The 16,741-nt window shown below is 53.4% G+C and overlaps 1 protein-coding gene across 2 annotated transcripts in view; it reads left to right on the top strand.

Annotated features, from left to right (window-relative positions):
- CYP26B1 (cytochrome P450 family 26 subfamily B member 1) overlaps nucleotides 1-16,538 on the top strand; it is a 28,744-nt gene extending 12,206 nt beyond the window's left edge. For both annotated transcript variants that reach the window (XM_066997044.1, XM_066997043.1), the window contains exons 3-6: nucleotides 9,509-9,784; nucleotides 10,991-11,146; nucleotides 12,063-12,344; nucleotides 13,218-16,538. In XM_066997044.1, coding sequence (XP_066853145.1) covers nucleotides 9,509-9,784; nucleotides 10,991-11,146; nucleotides 12,063-12,344; nucleotides 13,218-13,610 — 1,107 coding nt within the window. In that variant the 3' untranslated portion in view covers nucleotides 13,611-16,538. The remainder of the gene's footprint in view (nucleotides 1-9,508; nucleotides 9,785-10,990; nucleotides 11,147-12,062; nucleotides 12,345-13,217) is intronic.
- Nucleotides 16,539-16,741: the final 203 nt, after the last annotated feature.

The raw sequence follows: 16,741 nt of genomic DNA, 5'->3' as shown, positions 1-16,741 counted from the left end.
TGAAGCAATAGATCATGCCGTTCCCGGCGAGATTGCGATGACCAAATTAAACGTTTTTCCAGGCCAGGTGCCTTCTACGGGCAGAAATTAGCGGTGCCTTTTGCGTTTGTTAGCCCTGGGCTTTTGTTGCTGTTAAATGGCATTGAATTTTAACTCTCCCCATCCTGACTGTGAGACGCATGAGGAGGAAGCACTAGACTGAGATTTAAGCTTGCTCCTTCCACGTAGAAGTTTTCCTCTTAGGTACCTGCTCTGTACCTCCCTGCTGGGAAGCCAAGCAAAAAAAATGTTGGCGGAAGATGGCATTTTTCACAGATATCACCAACTTTCTCAGCAAGGGTGCTAGTATTAACAGAAAATGTTAAAAAATTCAGAGCAGCCTGAGAGCTCCACGAAGAAGAGCAGCAGTAGCTCCTGGGAAACCTGTGGGGTTGTTGATAACTCGGTTTAAACCTCGTGGGGCTTTCTGGAGCAGCAGCTCCATCCACCTCTCACACTCCCTTCCCTCCCCGCCTCTCTCAGCTCGACTCTTTGCTCACTCTTAAATTACTTTCTCATTCTCTGGTCCTGCCAGAAGTTGCCATGAGGTATCATCTCCCTTGAGGCTGCCTGTGGCATTGGGTGCCAGCTGGCAGGAGGAAAAGGAGCGTGAAACCCCATGTGCTCACCCTCTTCTGCGACCCAAAGCACTGGGGTCATCTCTAGATCTTGTCCCACCAACCGCTGCATGGTCACCACCTGAAATGAGTCCCCATCACCTTCCTATACGCCAGTGGAGCTGCGCTTATTTGCACCAGCACTGGCAAATGCTCATTCATTGTTCCTGGCAATCAAGCTGTGGTCTCCTCTTGGTGGGACAGATTGCCACTCAGACAGCAGACAAGCTCTAGCAAGAGCTTTAAGCCCAGCGTGTTCTTGCGTGGTATTTCTAGTAGCTTGCCGCAGAAATCAGCTGCTCTGCTGGCCGTGTATTGCAGAGGTTTCCACAAGATTTTAGCTCTTCTCTGTGATTTTAGCACCAGCAAGTTGCAGCTGTTGCTGGTGGGTCTGCAGCAGTTGCCCATGATGGTGATGGGATCAGGGCTGGGGTGGACAGCTCGGTCTCTGGAGCTCTTCTCTCAGGTTTGCTGTTTCACTCTCCGAACTTTTCTTCATGATCTTATGAGGATTCAACATTCCCTTGCATAAAGTGGGTGAATATCCTTCTCCATCCCTGGCTATCAGAGGCTTTAATCCCAGAGGTGTCGATAGAGGGCTCTGAGTTGTTCTCCCGAAAGGTGCTTAGGAGGAACATGGCCACATTAAGAAAACAATCCCTATGGCAGCTTTGCTTTCCCATCCCCTGTTTATTAAAGCTCCCCTGCAGGAAGCCATCGAAGTTTGTACAAATTGGAGAAATTTTCCTTTGGGACCTCTCCAAGCTTTGTTGGAGAAGAGGTCTCAGGTACAAAGTCAGCTTTGCCCAGGGCTGTGACAGCTTGTGGGGTGGGAGGCAGGGCTTGTGTGCCTCGGGGGCATCGTGCTGCTGCAGATGTCATTAGTGCTGGCTCTGTCCTGGCCCCAGATGAAGCTGTCGGATGAGAGCACTTTACAAGCAATAAACCCCCCAAACTCCTCAGCCTCCTGAGATAGATGCCTACTGCGAGGTTGTTACTGCCAGGGGGTCACAGAGCTCATGTCGAGGTTGGAGAAGGATCTGGGCTGCCCATGCCACACTGGAGGGAGCTCATTCCTTTGTCCCGGCCTTTTTGTTCCCAGGTCATCTGGTGGTGACTGGCAGGAGCAGCGCGTTGCTCTCCTGCCTGGCCGAGCATGGCCGTGGCTTTGCCTTGGCTTTGCGGTGGCAGAACCCCATCCCTCTGCATGGGGTGAAGGACACACATCATCCCCGAGGGTTGGCCAGGTCGGACACGTTTTGTGTCCCGAGGGAGGGAGGCTCCTGCTCTCCTACAGGAACTCATCGGGGAGGGGTCCTGGGACAGCGCCTGTCTCGGGGCTCTCCACATCCTGCTCTCATTTCGGAGGCACAGCCATGCCACCTCTGCTGTATGGACGGGGATGGGACCCTGTCCCTGTCCGGCTGCTCACGCTGAGTCCATTTCACGTCCCTCCCTAGATTTGTCTTTTTCACTCCCTCGGTTCCCATTTATACCCGTGAAACCCCAGCAAAATCAGTGCAGTCGCTCCGGATTTACCCTGTGTGTGTTTTGGAAGTGTCGACCCCTGGGCCAATGCGACCTGTAACGAAGGCAAAGCAAACCTGTGCAGGGACAGCGTGGGCTCTGGCTTTACGGGATTTAAGGGCAGTGGGAAGCTGAATTTCAGCAAACAGAGAGCGAGGTGCTGCCGTGCTGCTGCCCACGAGGGAGCCCGGTGTCTGTGTACAGAGGGGAATGGGAGCTGGAAAAGGCCAGGACGCATCACCCTGAGCTTTAGGGTCTGAACCAAGCAGTGCCCGGGGCCAGGAAGGAGTTTCTTGGTGTGGGATAAGCGGTGCCAGCGTGCTCTGGTGCAGGGAAAGGTGGGACAGTGACTTTCCTCGGAAGCATTCAGCCCTGGCAAGAGAGCACTGGACTTGCAGGGCCCGTGCTCTGTTCCAGCATAGTAATCCCAAAATAGGCACAGCTGGCTTAAAAAAAGGAAAAGAAAGAATAAAATAAAAGCAGTCCGTGGGCTGGGTAGACATCCTAGACCCGGAGACTCGAGGAGGAAGCAGACAGTGGTGCAGAGAAACGGCCTGTTTTGTCTCACTGTCCAAAACTACATCATTCATTAACACACCACAATTAATGTTCTGCCTCGGAGGCATACAAGTGTTGAGCTTATTAGCACCAAGTAGAAAGGTCTGAGGCTTTAATATAGTTTGCAAGAGGATTAAGAACACAAAAGGGGCCATAAATTTACAACCAAATATAAACCAGCTGCTGTGGGCAGGACTGGGGGGAGGGAGGGAAGGAGGCAGACGGGGGGAGAGGGGCGGGAGGAGGAAGGAGGGATGGGAGGCGGCGGGACCGTACCTTCCCCTGCTGCCAAACACCCCGACCCAGGCTGCTCAGAGAATTTAATATATATATATATTTTTTTGGCATTTCCACCCTCCTCAGCAGGAATTGTAGGGAACGAGCCATCGCCTTCCACCCGAGCCCCCCCGGATCGCATCGGGTCAGCTCAGGCGTGCTGGGCTCCAGCTGCCATGCACCAGGCCCCTTTAGTCCTTCCCAGGCTGCTGCCCCGAGAGCTTTAACCCACGGGCAAAAGCCAGCGGAGCTGGAGAAAAAAAGGCTCCCATTGATGTAGGAGGGCTCCCGCTCGCGGTCTTGGGGAAGAATTTGCTGGCTAGGCTGGCTCATTGACTTTAGACCAAATAGTGCTGTCATCTACGGCGGTGTAAATCCAGAGTAATTCCGATGGATTAAAAAAAAAAGCAAAGCACAGGTGCTCCTGGCTGAAATACAAGGTTTTTGGGTTTTCAGAGCGCCACCCACCCCAAAACGCCCCGCGTGCTTGCGCCCTGCTTTGGGCTGAGCTGCGCCTGGGCGCGGTGGCAGCCCGGGAGCTGCCCTTACCCCGCGGGCTGAGCCCCCTGTGGGGCTCTGACCATCCACATCCCCTGGGGTAGGAGCTGTGAGATGTCCTCTGAGGCACGGAGGTGACAAAATCCCTCCGTGGGCTGCTCTGGGCAGCACTGGGGGATGCCAGGAGTGCGTCCTGGAGATGGGGGAGAGCTTTTCAGGCTCAGGATCCGTCCTGTGCTGTCTTTGAGTAGTTTTGGTTTTCTGCCATGCCACGGTCTGTCCGGCCAGGCAGCTCGGGCAGCTGGGGTCTGTAATGTCCCGCTCATCCCTCTGGGGTCAGAGGGCTTTGTGTCGGATTAACAATCCTCTTTACTTCCCAGGTGGCACTTGTGCCACCAAATATATCTGTCAGCCACCTTGCTCTTCATCTTTCCTCTCCTTAATTGTGCCTGGTGGCTTTGGGTCACCTCAGGCTTTGTCATCTCTTCTTCAGGCTTAGTTTAAAGCCAGAGGGGGCCTCGCTGGTAGTCTGCAGGGGCTCACATCTTCACAAGCAGGAACTCCTCTGCACCATCCGAGGCTTGCCCATCCCCATCCGATGCAAGACCTTCCTCAGGAGTTCGGTGGCAGAGCTGGTGAGATTTTCCTGCTGCTGTGGAAGCACTTTTACGAGGTCTTCCATTTCTGCCAAGACAGTGCATGCTCAGGAAAGGCGTATTTATTTCCCCTTTGGGATGGAGCAAGCTGTGTCATGGGGCAGGTGTTTCCCTCCCATCCCCTTGCTCTGCCATGTAACACGTGGCAGGACCAAGGTCTGAGCACTTCTGGGAAGGGCTCTCAAAGGCGGTTTCTTTGCCAAGTCCAGCTTTGCTGCTAGGGGAACCTGTGGGTTTCTTAATCATGTGGGCATCCCTTCCCTTTGCTCCCCCTTCCATGCTCGAGGAAAAGTCTCCAAAAAGAGGGCTTGTCTCCTAATATCTCTCCTCCATTGGTGCAGGGCACCACCCTTGCTGCCAAGTGAGCTTCTCTCCTCTTCTTTAGCTCTGGGTAAGCTCTCACCTCCATGCCACAGATCTGGGATGCAGCACGTTGTCCACAGCCCATCCCAGCTCTTCCCAGCCATCTGCTGCTGGCGGATGGCTGCCCTGACCATGCCATCACCTGCCCTGTGGGCTGGGGGGCTGCTCCTTCCCTCCAGCTCCAGCCACGGGCAGTCACGGACCTCTTCTTGGCCCGGTGATCCCCCTTCCCAATCCAAGGTCACTTCTCCTGAACACAGCTCCCATTTCTTTGCTGAGCTACCCACTGATGTGGTAACTTCTCTCTCTTTCCCTCCCTCTGTTCGATTTCCCACTCGAGGAGCAGTGACAACATGTAAGGTGAATTTTGCAGTCCCCCAACACACTGGTTCCCCATGAGTAAATGGGAGGGAAGGGGGGAGCAGCACTTTGGGGGTGGTGCAGGCACAGAGGTGCTGAAGAACCAGTGTGTTTGGGTAACCCCACGGAGAGGGCCAAGCAACCTAAATTGCTGAATATAACAGGTTGCATTTTGCTGGTGCTGGATTTTTTTTTTTTTTTGAGATGAGACAGTTTTGCAGATGGGGTGCTGAGATAGACATAGGGCGTCCTGCTTCTTTCCTCCTCTCCCCTTTGCATTGCCATCCATTATCCTGTTAAAGGGTTGGAAAGCAAAGCCTCCCATGCCAAGCAAAGTGTTTTTTGAACTGCTTGGACAGGGAGGTTTTGTGCTACAGGGAACCGGGGTGCTTGGGCTGTTTGGTTTTAGTCTGATTTGGAACAGGAAGATAAAATTCTAGAGTTTCTCACAACCCCAAATACTTAGAAAAGAAAAAAAGTAAAAATTAAGGCTATGAGCAATCCTGAAAGGTGCACGATCATCATAACTTGCCCTAAAGATGCTGAGATGATCTCTCTGGTCTTCTTTTTAGTGCTTTTTTTTTTTTTTTTTCCCTTTTGTGAATCATTTGAATGTCATTGAAACTACCCTTTGCAAAGCAGTCTCTTCTACTCCACTTTTTTTCCAGCTGGGCCAAGCCTGGTGAAATTGCCCCTGCTCTGCTCCGTGCCCCACTCCTGCAGCCAGGTCGCTGGTGGTGACCGGTGGCAGCGTGCATGGGGCTCTTGTGTTTCTCCTGGGGAGGGATTGCTGCCCTCAGCTCCCCCGCAGCACCCGCGCTTCCCACTTCACTCCATGCTGCACTTTGCTCTGCGCGTCCAGAGCTGCTCCTTTCTGGGCGAGCAGAAACTCCTGGCTTTTCCCTCTAAAGGGACCTGGATTCCTCCCATGATGGAGGATGGCGGCAGAGCACGGCACGGGGAAATACCACGAGGCCTCATTTCAGCCCCAGCACAGGCAGAGGTGCTCCACCTTCCAGGGGACCAGCTTGCACCAACAGCAGTGTGTCGGGGCAGTGGCAGGGGCCCACGGAGGTCCTCTCCTCTTGGCAGTACCTTGGCACAGTGGCACAGTCCCACAGCCCTTTTACAGCATTTTCCCTTCTCTCATGCTCCTGGCACCAGGACAGCCTCTTGCCTATGAGTGTTCTCATCCCGCTCCAAAAATATCCTGGTTTACAAGCCCACTGGAGCACGGCAGTGGGCTCCACGCCTGGCAGGGGGAGGCAGACATCCTTTACAAGGTGGTGACAGGGCAGGGCTGGGAAAAACACCGCCTGGACTTTGAGATGTAGGAGGCAATAGCATGTCTCCAGGTTGGGACACTGCTTTGGATGCTTCCCTGACACATACTGCTGGTGCCAAATTGGTTTGCGAAAACGTCTCCGCGTTGATCGTGCCTTCGTTTTGTTGGGCCAGCAGCTCCGAGCTGGATGAGGCACGGGTGTCCGATCCCAGCTTCTTCTCCTGGAGGGTGGGAAGGAAAATCTCCGCTCCCTCTTTCTGTGCTGGAGAGCAGGGGACCCACAGATTGTGGTGGTGAAAGGCAGGGGATGAAACTTGCGCTTGAAGGGGGAAGTTTATCTGGCACCAAGGAGGGGTAAAATGATGAAAAGCATCATCCCTGATAATTACACTTCACCCCAGCTACAAAATGAAGCTTTTTCTAAGCATAAAAATGTTGTGGGTTGAAGCTGAAGGTGTTTTACTTGAATGTCCACTCCTCTTTGGTGAGGTTTAAGGATGGGGTTGGGGTGCACTCCATCTGGGACTGGGGGCTGCTCACTGTCATGCAGAGCTGGACCTCTGCGGGAGATCCCGGAGCTGAGACACCGGGAAGGAATTTTCTGCCTTTAGGAAACCCATAAATCTTTAAATATCCTGTTTCCACTGTGAGGCGGATTCGGAAGTTTCCAACTGGGTGGTGGGGGTCTCCCCGGGCAGCGGGTAGGCGAGCGCGTGCGGGTGTGAGATGCACAGAGCAAATCCCCAGATTTGGCTTTTTTTAGGACACGGCAAAAATGTGGAGAGATGAAGGCTCTTCCCAGCGTCCCCCCAAAGCCCTGGCCAGCTGCCCCATGGCTGCTACCGGACCCCCCCTGTAAGGGGCATCCCCTTAGAGCTGTTTTTGCCTCCGGGCTGCTCGGGATCAAACTTTTTGTGCAGCGATGCTCCTCGGCTGGGCTTCACTAGAGGGCGCAGGGATTTTAGGCTAGAAACGCGCCGAGGTCTGTCAGGGAAAGTTGGCTGCCTTTTCCTCCTTTTTAATCAACTGGAAAGATGCAGGGTTGAACTGGAGGTGACTGGAAGGGGATCCAGACTTGTGTCTGGCTGGGGAAGGATCCGCTGACATCTGGGATTAGGCGGCGTGGAGCGCAGCGGCGGCGAGCGGCCGGGACCCGTGACGCCAGCTTTGCAGCCGGATGAGGCTGGAGGAGCCCGACAGCAAAAGGACAGATCAAAAAAGGGCAAAAAAAAAGACCAGATCCCCCCAGTGCAGAACACTCCCCATTTGCAGGCTGTTGGCCTCCACAGGGGCTCATTCTCTCCCTTGTGCCCTTGCTGAGCATCCCTCCTTGGGACGGGCGCGCTCCTCCTGAGTCCAGCTTGGCCGCAAGGTGTGGATCCAGCCCCGGGCTGGTTCTCTGCACTGTGGGGTTGTTTTTTGCACAGCAGGACCACAGGTGTTTCTGTAGATGCTGGGCTTTGTGTGGGGAGCAGGGGGGGGGTCCTCATCCCTCATGGGGGGAGGTGTTGGGCAGCAATGTGGGAGGCTGGGGTTTGCCCCAGGTCAGGAGCCCCAGGTGCCACCTCCATCAGGATGGTGGCCCCAAGCAGGGCTGCAACCTCTTCTTCTCCAAGCAGCTTCTTTCCCACCCCGTTGCACACACCCGAGCTGGTCTGCCCGAGCATCGCTGTCCTTTCAGGGCTTAAAAGTAGCCCATGAAGTGCAGAGAGGCACAGAGAGCAGCAGCCACATCATCTCGCACCCTCACCCTCGCCCTGCCGTTCATTCATTCTCCCACTCCATTCATTCATTCCTCAGCTCTCTGTAGACATCTGGGGCTGTCTGTCTGTCTGCGAGCACATCTGTCAGTCTGTGTGCATCTTCTCCCTCTCTCCCAGCCCTCCTCCTAGCATCCTGCTTGCACACTGATTTCCACGCCAACCTCTGCCCTGCCTTGTGTGGTGTGATGAGTTTTACTCGGGACTCAGCCCGCATGCGGCGCGTTATGAAGCAGCTTTTGTCGGGCCTCCCGCCCGGCCTGCGAGGGGACAGAGGTGTTATTTCACCAAACAAACTCCCGGTGAACGATGTGCATTAGCAGTGAGGGGTCGCCGCCAGGAAAATGTTACCTTTCCCTTTGAGTGCTGACTGCAGAGGAAATTCCCACATTTACAGCTCCGGTGCATTCGGCACTCGTCAAAAGAGGGGACGGCTTTGATTTCTCTCCTTTTCTTGTCATTTTGATAACTTTGCAGCACCCCCTCAAGCAACCAGCCTCCGGTGGAGGCTTGTAGCTCCCTCCGTGGGAGCTTGCTTTAATTTGATTTTCCCGGAGGCCTGGCATGTGGCGGTGCATGTGTGCATGCCGCCGTGTGTGGAGGTTAATAAAAAATAAACAAACAGCACTTTTTCCTCCGGTGCACTCTGGGAGGGATGCGGCGGGGATGCCGAATGAAAGCGCGTGCTGTGGGCTGTGCCGGGGGGAGGCCAAGGGACATTCCTGGCATTTCTGAGCTCCTCGTGCAACACGCGGGCTCAGTCCCAAATTGGAGTAAGGAGCCGTTAGCATCGGGGACCTGGGGAGGCCCACTCCTGTGCAGTGTTTACTTGCAGAACTTAAATTAATAGTGTCTGCTGACATCAGGTTTTTAGCCTGGTTTCCCAAGGAAATGAGATGTGTGAGATCTCAGCGTCTGCATGCGTGTGTGCCTCTTTTTCCCAATAGCACTTGAACCTCTGCCTGAGTTCAGCCAGATTTTCAGAGAGCCTAAAGGCCTTGAACTAATTATTTTACTTTTTTTTTTTTTTGTATATATTTAAAAAGGTTGGTTGTTAGGAGAGAGAGAAACTCCCAGTGCTTCCCACTGAGAGAAAAGCTTGTGTGTGTGTTCGTGCACAACCAGACTATTAGACATTAGAGAAGCCCCGCGGAAGAGCTGTGTTATTAGCACCCAGCTAGTGGGATGAATGCAGGTGGGATGCAGGACACATGGAGCCGCAGGAAAGCTGGCTCCATCCACCCTGCCATGCACAAGGTGATTTGTTTCCTCCCATCTCCAGTTAGCTGCTGGAGAGGGGCTTGGGGGCACTACAATATCACCAGTTGTCTGGGGTGGCTGTAGTGGGGTCGGCCTGGGGAGGCTCCGTCAGCTGAGAGCTCTCCATCAGCCCTTTTTGGCAGTGATTTTGGAAACTGGTCGTTCTGGATGATGAATTCTGGATGATGACAGGCCTTCTGCTCAGCGCAGGAGATTTGTGATGTTCATTTTGGTGGGCAGAAGGGGGTTGTTAGAGAAAGCAGGAGATGTTGGAGCTGCGTAGAAATCTCTGCTCACTCTCTTTCATAGGTTTTCTCCAAAATCTTCAGCCACGAGGCCCTGGAGAGCTATCTGCCCAAGATCCAGCTGGTGATCAAAGACACCCTCCGGGCCTGGAGCAGCAACCCCGAGTCCATCAACGTCTACCACGAGACCCAGAAGCTCACCTTCCGCATGGCCATCCGCGTCCTGCTGGGCTTCCGCATCCCCGACGAGGAGCTCAGCCGCCTCTTCGAGGTCTACCAGCAGTTTGTGGAGAACGTCTTCTCCTTGCCCATGGACCTGCCCTTCAGTGGCTACAGGAGGGTAAGAGATCTGGGCTGAGGCTTCCACCAGCCGGTAACACCAATCTGGAGTTAGGGACGCAAATCCCTACCTCTATGCATGCTCTTGGTGGGATGTCTTCTCACACTCTGATATCTAAGAAGCAGGTCTATTTTGGGCTAAAAAGTCCTATTTTGGTGGAGTAGAGAGGGAGGCACGTTCATAGGCTTTCAGAGCACGGTGTGCTCCGTGGTTCAGTGCAATGGAGAATACAGTCAGCATCTGCTCAGATTTAATGGGTGATTTTTCCTTGCAACGGCACTTTGCTTTTTTATTTTTATTTTTATTTTTATTTTTATTTTTATTTTTATTTTTATTTTTATTTTTATTTTTATTTTTATTTTTATTTTTATTTTTATTTTTATTTTTATTTCTATTTCTATTTCTATTTCTATTTCTATTTCTATTTCTATTTCTATTTCTATTTCTATTTCTATTTCTATTTCTATTTCTATTTCTATTTCTATTTCTATTTCTATTTTATTTGTGGGACTCTTCTCCTACCAATGCACTGCCTGTCTGGAGGGCCAGAATCAGCCCTTCTGATTCTAAGAACTGTTCCAGTTCTTCTATGGAGGATGCAAAGTGAAAACGTAACAAAAAATAGCTGTATTTCATCAGGAATTTTGGTAATAGATTTTTTTTTTAATTATTTTTGTGGCTATCACTGCAAATTTTGTTACTGTTATTTGACCACACGAATGAGCCCAGACATTGGCAGCCCCAGGTTAGCTCAGTGCGGCTGCGCTCCCATGCCGACTGCTTTAGTGAGGCCCAGCAATAAAATTGCTTGGGAGCCCCATTTCACTCGCGGGAAGAGGATCCTTTTGGATGAACTGGCTTTCCCCGGAGAGACAGTTTTCCCAGGGACTGCTGTACATCCCGGGGGAGGGGGAGGCCTGTGAACTGGTGCAGCACTGGAGCTCCCACATCCCACCTACCATTCGCACCTACGTGCCGATTACCCTCGCCTGTAATCGTGCACACCTGGGGCTTGCTCCTCCTGGCCGGGAAGTGACTCCAGCATTTTTATATTTCTCTTTGAGCACCTGCAAGTGCAATTGGATTCCATAGTTGTGTCTTCCTGAGCAAGTCTCCAGCTCCTGGGGATGCTGGGCAGCCCCAGGGCAGGGGGATGGTGGTTGTAGTGCCATGCCCTATGTGATCTGATGGTTTCCTGCTCCCCAGGGCATCCGGGCACGTGAGACGCTGCAGAAAGGGCTGGAGAAAGCCATCCAGGAGAAACTGCAGAACACACAGGGCAAGGACTATGCTGATGCACTGGACATCCTGATAGAGAGCGGCAAAGAGCACGGCAAGGAGCTCACCATGCAGGAGCTGAAGGTAAAGGTCCTCCCCGCGACCCCCTTGTCCTCAGGGCTTGGGCTCCCTGCGCAGCAGAGCGTGAGCTGGAGCAGGGTGGATTTCTTGGGGGCACACCTGAGGTGGTCGGTCAGAGCTGGGGGTCCCCCATGTGTTGCTGGAGCTGCAGGTGAACCCTGGCCTGGCAGAGCACGGTGCCAACAAGCCAGTTGCTTTCCTTCGGGATGTATTCATCACACTCGGTCCTTGTTTAAAAGCATTTTCAGGGAATACCAAAAGACCGTGCAAGCTTGCTGAAGCTTTCAGCCCTGAGCAGACTCACACCTCTGCCTGTGCAGTTTTCAGGTGTCTCCTCTGCAGGGTGTATGAACCCTTGGCAGGTTATTAATTGCAGCAGGCTCATGGCATGACTTGATTAATCAAGACCCATCCCTGAGGGCTTTTCTCCTGTCTGTCACTGCATCCTCTAAGGCCCTGTAGCAAGCTCTCCGTGGTGTTTCCAGCCTTTCACACTAGCCACCTGTGTCTCCCTTTTAAAAGGGAGGTTTCTCATTTCCCCTGAGTGCAGGTGAAAGTGGGAGCAGGACTGTGCCCACGCCAGGAGGGACATCGCAGTGAGGTTGGGCTGGAGAGCTGTGGGGTGTTAGGGGGAATGCTGCAGCGTCACCTGAGCAGGGCAGAGAGGATATTCCAGTGGTGGGAGCAATCCTGCCCTCCTCCTGCTGTCAGCAGCAGCAGAACATCCCCATGCAGAGGGCAAGACGGGGGAAATGTCTCTTTGTCCCCTGGAGCTGCACACCTTGAGACGGAGGGGAAAGAAGTGCCCCAAGGCAGGCTGCTATGGCCCCGTGCCTAGCTCCTGCCAAGCCATGGCTCTCGGTCCGTCCGTTTGTCTGTCCCTTCTGCGTCTCACCCCAGCTTCCCTCCTGCCTTTCAGGACGGCACCCTGGAGCTCATCTTCGCCGCCTACGCCACCACCGCCAGCGCCAGCACCTCTCTGATCATGCAGCTCCTCAAACACCCGCGGGTGCTGGAGAAGCTGCGGGAGGAGCTGCGCAGCAAGGGCATCCTCCACAACGGCTGCATCTGCGAGGGCTCCCTGCGGCTCGACAACATCAACGGCCTGCACTACCTGGACTGCGTCATCAAGGAGGTGCTTCGCCTCTTCACCCCCATCTCGGGGGGTTACCGGACGGTGCTGCAAACCTTCGAGCTGGATGTGAGTACTGCTCTGGCGGCGGGGTGCTGCTGCACTGTCACCTCCCCCAAAAGCCCTCTGTGCCTTGTGCAGAGCTCGCTCAAGCCTGGTTTTGATGAGAGCCGGGAAGGATAAATTAGATCCTGCTGGTGGTGGTGGGTGGAAGTGCTGCGGATTCACGGGAGGACGCAGGGATCCGGCCCCTGGTGGGGAAGAGATGCACTTGGGCTGTCAAAGAGGAGACAGCCATGACGCCTCAAAGAGCAAATCGTGACAATGTTTGACGCCAAAATCTGAGCTGGGGTGTGACAAGGGAAAGGTTTGCTGCAGAGGGCACCTCCAGGCTGCCAGATGACAGGCGCATTGCTCACCGCGATGGCTGGAGTTTCCTACCAGCGCAACAAAAGCTTGAGACCTGGCTGTCACCGCAAATCCTGCTAATGCAAGGATTGGAGTCACAAGCCTTTTAAAGTGCTCAGGGGATGAGAAATCCTCCCCGTTTCACACCACCCAGGCCCTGACGTGAGCGTTGGGTGGCAGGGTGGGAGCAAAGTGGTGAAGGGTGTGCGGCTCCCCCGGGCTGCCCGGCTCACGGGGCAGTCAGGCACCGCCAGGTTCCTGGTAGGTGGCTGCTGCGAGTGACCACAAAGCAAATAAATTGGAATGGCTCATCTGATGGGCTGGGATAGAGGCAGGGATTAATCCAGCATTCCCATCTCCTAGCACTTTGTGTTGCACTCTTTGCTTTCTTTATAAATCTAGCAACCCCAAAGAAAACAGTGAAAAGCGTTTCCTCTGGGGACCAAAGCTGCTTCGCGCTGTCCCCTCTCTCCTTCCTTGCAGCACGGTTAACACGCTCTGCTTTTCTCTCTCCCCTTCCCCTCTTCCCTGCAGGGTTTCCAAATCCCCAAGGGCTGGAGCGTCATGTACAGCATCCGGGACACCCACGACACCGCCCCCGTCTTCAAGGACGTGGACGTCTTCGACCCCGACCGCTTCGGGCAGGGCCGCAGCGAAGACAAGGAGGGCAGGTTCCACTACCTCCCCTTCGGAGGGGGTGTACGGACCTGTCTGGGGAAACACCTGGCCAAGCTCTTCCTCAAGGCGCTGGCCATCGAGCTGGCCAGCACCAGCCGCTTCGAGCTCGCCACCAGGACTTTCCCCAAAATCACCCTGGTGCCTGTGGTCCACCCGGTCGACGGACTCAAGGTCAAATTCTTCGGACTGGATTCCAACCAGAACGAGATCCTGACGGGGACAGACGCTATGCTGGGGGCCACGGTGTAGAGCCCGCGAGGGACGGGCGGCTGGGGACAGAGGGGTGGGGTGGGGACACGGGGACGAACAGGAGGGGAGGGGAGAGGACTGAGAAGCTTCTCCACGACGCTCGCTTCGCGGAGACTCCGGGTCGGGACTGCTTTCTCCACCAGTGAAGCTGCCAAAACCGTTCTGCTCCGGGCATGGAGAAGGTTGGGGTGGCTTCGTGCCTCTCGCTTCCTTCGAAAAGAGGGAGAGTCGCAAATCTTGAGTAGAACTGGGACTGTCTGACCATACACAGTATCTAAATATTATAAATATATATATATAAATATCTATAAAACACTTCTGCTGCGAGGAGGAGCGCTGCAAAGCCCCGACTGTGGGAAAGGCTTTGGAAATCAGCCGGCAACCAGAGGTCTGGTAGCCCAGGGCGGCTCTTGGGTGGCCGTTGGGCTTTTTTTAAACAGTGTTAAATTAGCTGGTGATAACAGTGTTTTTTGTTTTTGTTTTTGTTTGTTTGTTCAGTTGTGTTTTTTGTTTTGGGGCTTTGGGGACTTCCCTGGGTGAGGGGCAGACAAGCGATGCCCATTCCCACCCCATCCCCTGGGTAGGTTGGGGGGGGGGTGCTGCCGTTTCGCCTCTGCTGTGGGACCGAAAAACCCTGTGGTGCCTTGTCTGGGACCGAGAAGACGGCGAGCTGTCTCTCCAAGGCCTTGGACAAGTGCGTTTTTGCGTTTTGCAAAATGGGCTCTGGGGTGGGGGGGGCTTCTGTTTTTTCTCATTGAGTTTCCTGCTGCTGCTACACAGCCTGTGGGCACCCGTCCCATTCCCCCCCCCTTGCCTTCTCCACGCAGAGGCACCCATTTGGGGGCATTTTGGTGCCTTTGCTCTCCCTCAGGGTGCAGGCACTGGCCTTCAAAGCGTGCGGCTCCCCTGACCTGCGAGCAGCAGGGCACCCAGCAAAGCCGCCCTGCTCAGAGCTGCTCCTTTCAGGTGCGCCCTCTTCCACGGGAGGCATTTGCATTAAAGGTGATCTCTATAAATAAGCCAACGTCCGCATGGTTTGTCTCGTGTCTGGGTTTTGTTTGGTGATGCGAGAGCTCGGCAGCAAGGAGAGTGAGAGGTGGGCTCCTCGCAAGCTGTCCGCCTCGTCCCACCGCCCACCTGGGAGAGGGGCCCTGCCCAAAGCAGCTCCAGCACAAGCAAGCGGCCACCAAGGTATCTTGAGTTTCATTTGCTGGGTGGTATTTGGTATTTTTTTTTTTTAATTTCATTCTTTTTTTTTCTTTTTCTTTCTTTTTCTTTCTTTTTTTTTTTTTTTTGCATGCAAAAGGCTTCCAGGTTGAGTGTGAGATGGGCGCGTTGTGTTGAAAGCAGATGTTGCCTCATGCGTAGGTGCAGAGCAAAGACACCTCGAGTGCTCTGGCTGGCATTTGGTTCAGACCAGTGCTGGGAAATCTCTCTTGGATTCGAGGCATTTCATCCCTGCTTCACACAGCCCTGCTCCTCTCCCAGCTCCTGCCCTCCATGGTGGAAAGGATGAGACAAGGACCGTGGCAGGGACCTCTCCTAACCGCGGTGGGAAAAGACCTCATGCTTGGGTGGGCAGCTTGGCTTTCTGCTTTAAAGGTGTCCAGATAAGTTGGAGGGGCTGAAATAGGAAGGACGAAGGGGCAGATGTTGCTTACCAGCTTGCTTTGCAGGTTGTGCTTTTGACGAGTGGGTGCCTCTCTGGAAGGTCGAAGGAAGTGTGGAGCGAGCGATGGCGGTGGCTGCCTTTGCCAGGCTGCCGTCTGGTGGGGGCGGTGGGGAGGGAGGCAGGCTGTGAGCCAGGGGAAGCTCTCGAGGTCAGATTGCCGTCAGCCAAGCTGCCTGAAGCCCCCCCAGGAGCATCCCGGCGGATGGTCCCCACTCAAGCCAAGATGCACGACTTGATTTCCAGGTGGATTTAACCTGAAGTAAAACTCCCAGCCTTCCAAGGGATGCCGCTGAGATCCAGAGCTCGCTTTCTGGTTGGTAAGCAGCATGCCAAACCCAAGAGCGAGGTCTCGGAGCTGTGTGCTACCTTGGCACTGTGCTACCTTGGCACCACATCCCTGGAACAGAGGCTCAGCTAGTTTGCCAGCCTGGAAATGTTGAGAGGAACACCACTAGCTCAGGCACCAGTGAGATTTTAGGCATTTTCCTTTTCCCTGGTGGAAAGAAAACATTCCCAGAGGTAAAAGGGGCTTAATCAAAATTCGAGTCCCAAAGGGAAGCAAAGGAGAATATAACCTGAATGCAGTGGGAAGAGGAGAGTCTCCTGGAGGCAAGTGTCTGGGGAGAGGCCTGTGGTGCCTGAGGCCATCCACGATCTTGGCTGACGACAAACATTGGTAGGGCATGGGGATGGGGCAGGAGGTGGAGGACGCAGGGCGAAAACCCACCAGAGACCCACTGCTCGGTGCTGTCCAGGAGCCCCTCATTTCCAGCTGAGACCTGTCGGGGGCAAAAACCGTGACTGGGGGAGAGAGGAGGTGAAAAAAGGGGAACACTGGTGAGGGGAATGGCCAACAAGGTCGAGAGGTCTGCTCAAAGCTCGCTGGTGGCTTCGTGCCATGCTCCTGTGAGCAAAACCTCTTGGGGAGACTCAGAAAGGGTTCGGTCCCGCTCGTGCTTATGGGCAGTCAGTGAAGGGCTTCGCCGAAATTGTTATTTTAACTTCCAATGTCGTTACAAAGTGAAAAACCAAACATGCTTTTGAATGAGTGGTTGATTGGAGAGCTGTAATATCAGAAGCATACATCCATTATATATATATGCTTACGTCATGTGTATATATAATGTTTGTGTGTGTGAGTATTTAATCTAGGCATAAGTAAGTCATGCTTTTGTTTTACCATTCCTAACTAATATAACTTGACTAAAAAAGTTGCTGCAGAGGGTTTGCAGAATAAAGCACTTTGAATCTCAGAATTGTTTGTGTTATTTTTTTTTTCTTAGCACAGTCCAATTCGCTATAATATTATTTTATACATAAATTTTTTTGGTCTGTCTTTATAAACTATTATAAGTACTATTTTTGTTATAATTCAAAATAGATATTTAGTATAAAGTTTTTGCTGTTAAATATTTGTTATTTAGTAAAATATGATTTTTTTTCTCTTTATTGTAAACAT

Source organism: Anser cygnoides, chromosome 4 (assembly GCF_040182565.1).
Source record: "Anser cygnoides isolate HZ-2024a breed goose chromosome 4, Taihu_goose_T2T_genome, whole genome shotgun sequence".
Classification (NCBI taxonomy): domain Eukaryota; kingdom Metazoa; phylum Chordata; class Aves; order Anseriformes; family Anatidae; genus Anser; species Anser cygnoides.
Note: the sequence above shows the minus strand (reverse complement) of the source record. Positions and strands in the feature narration are given on the sequence as shown.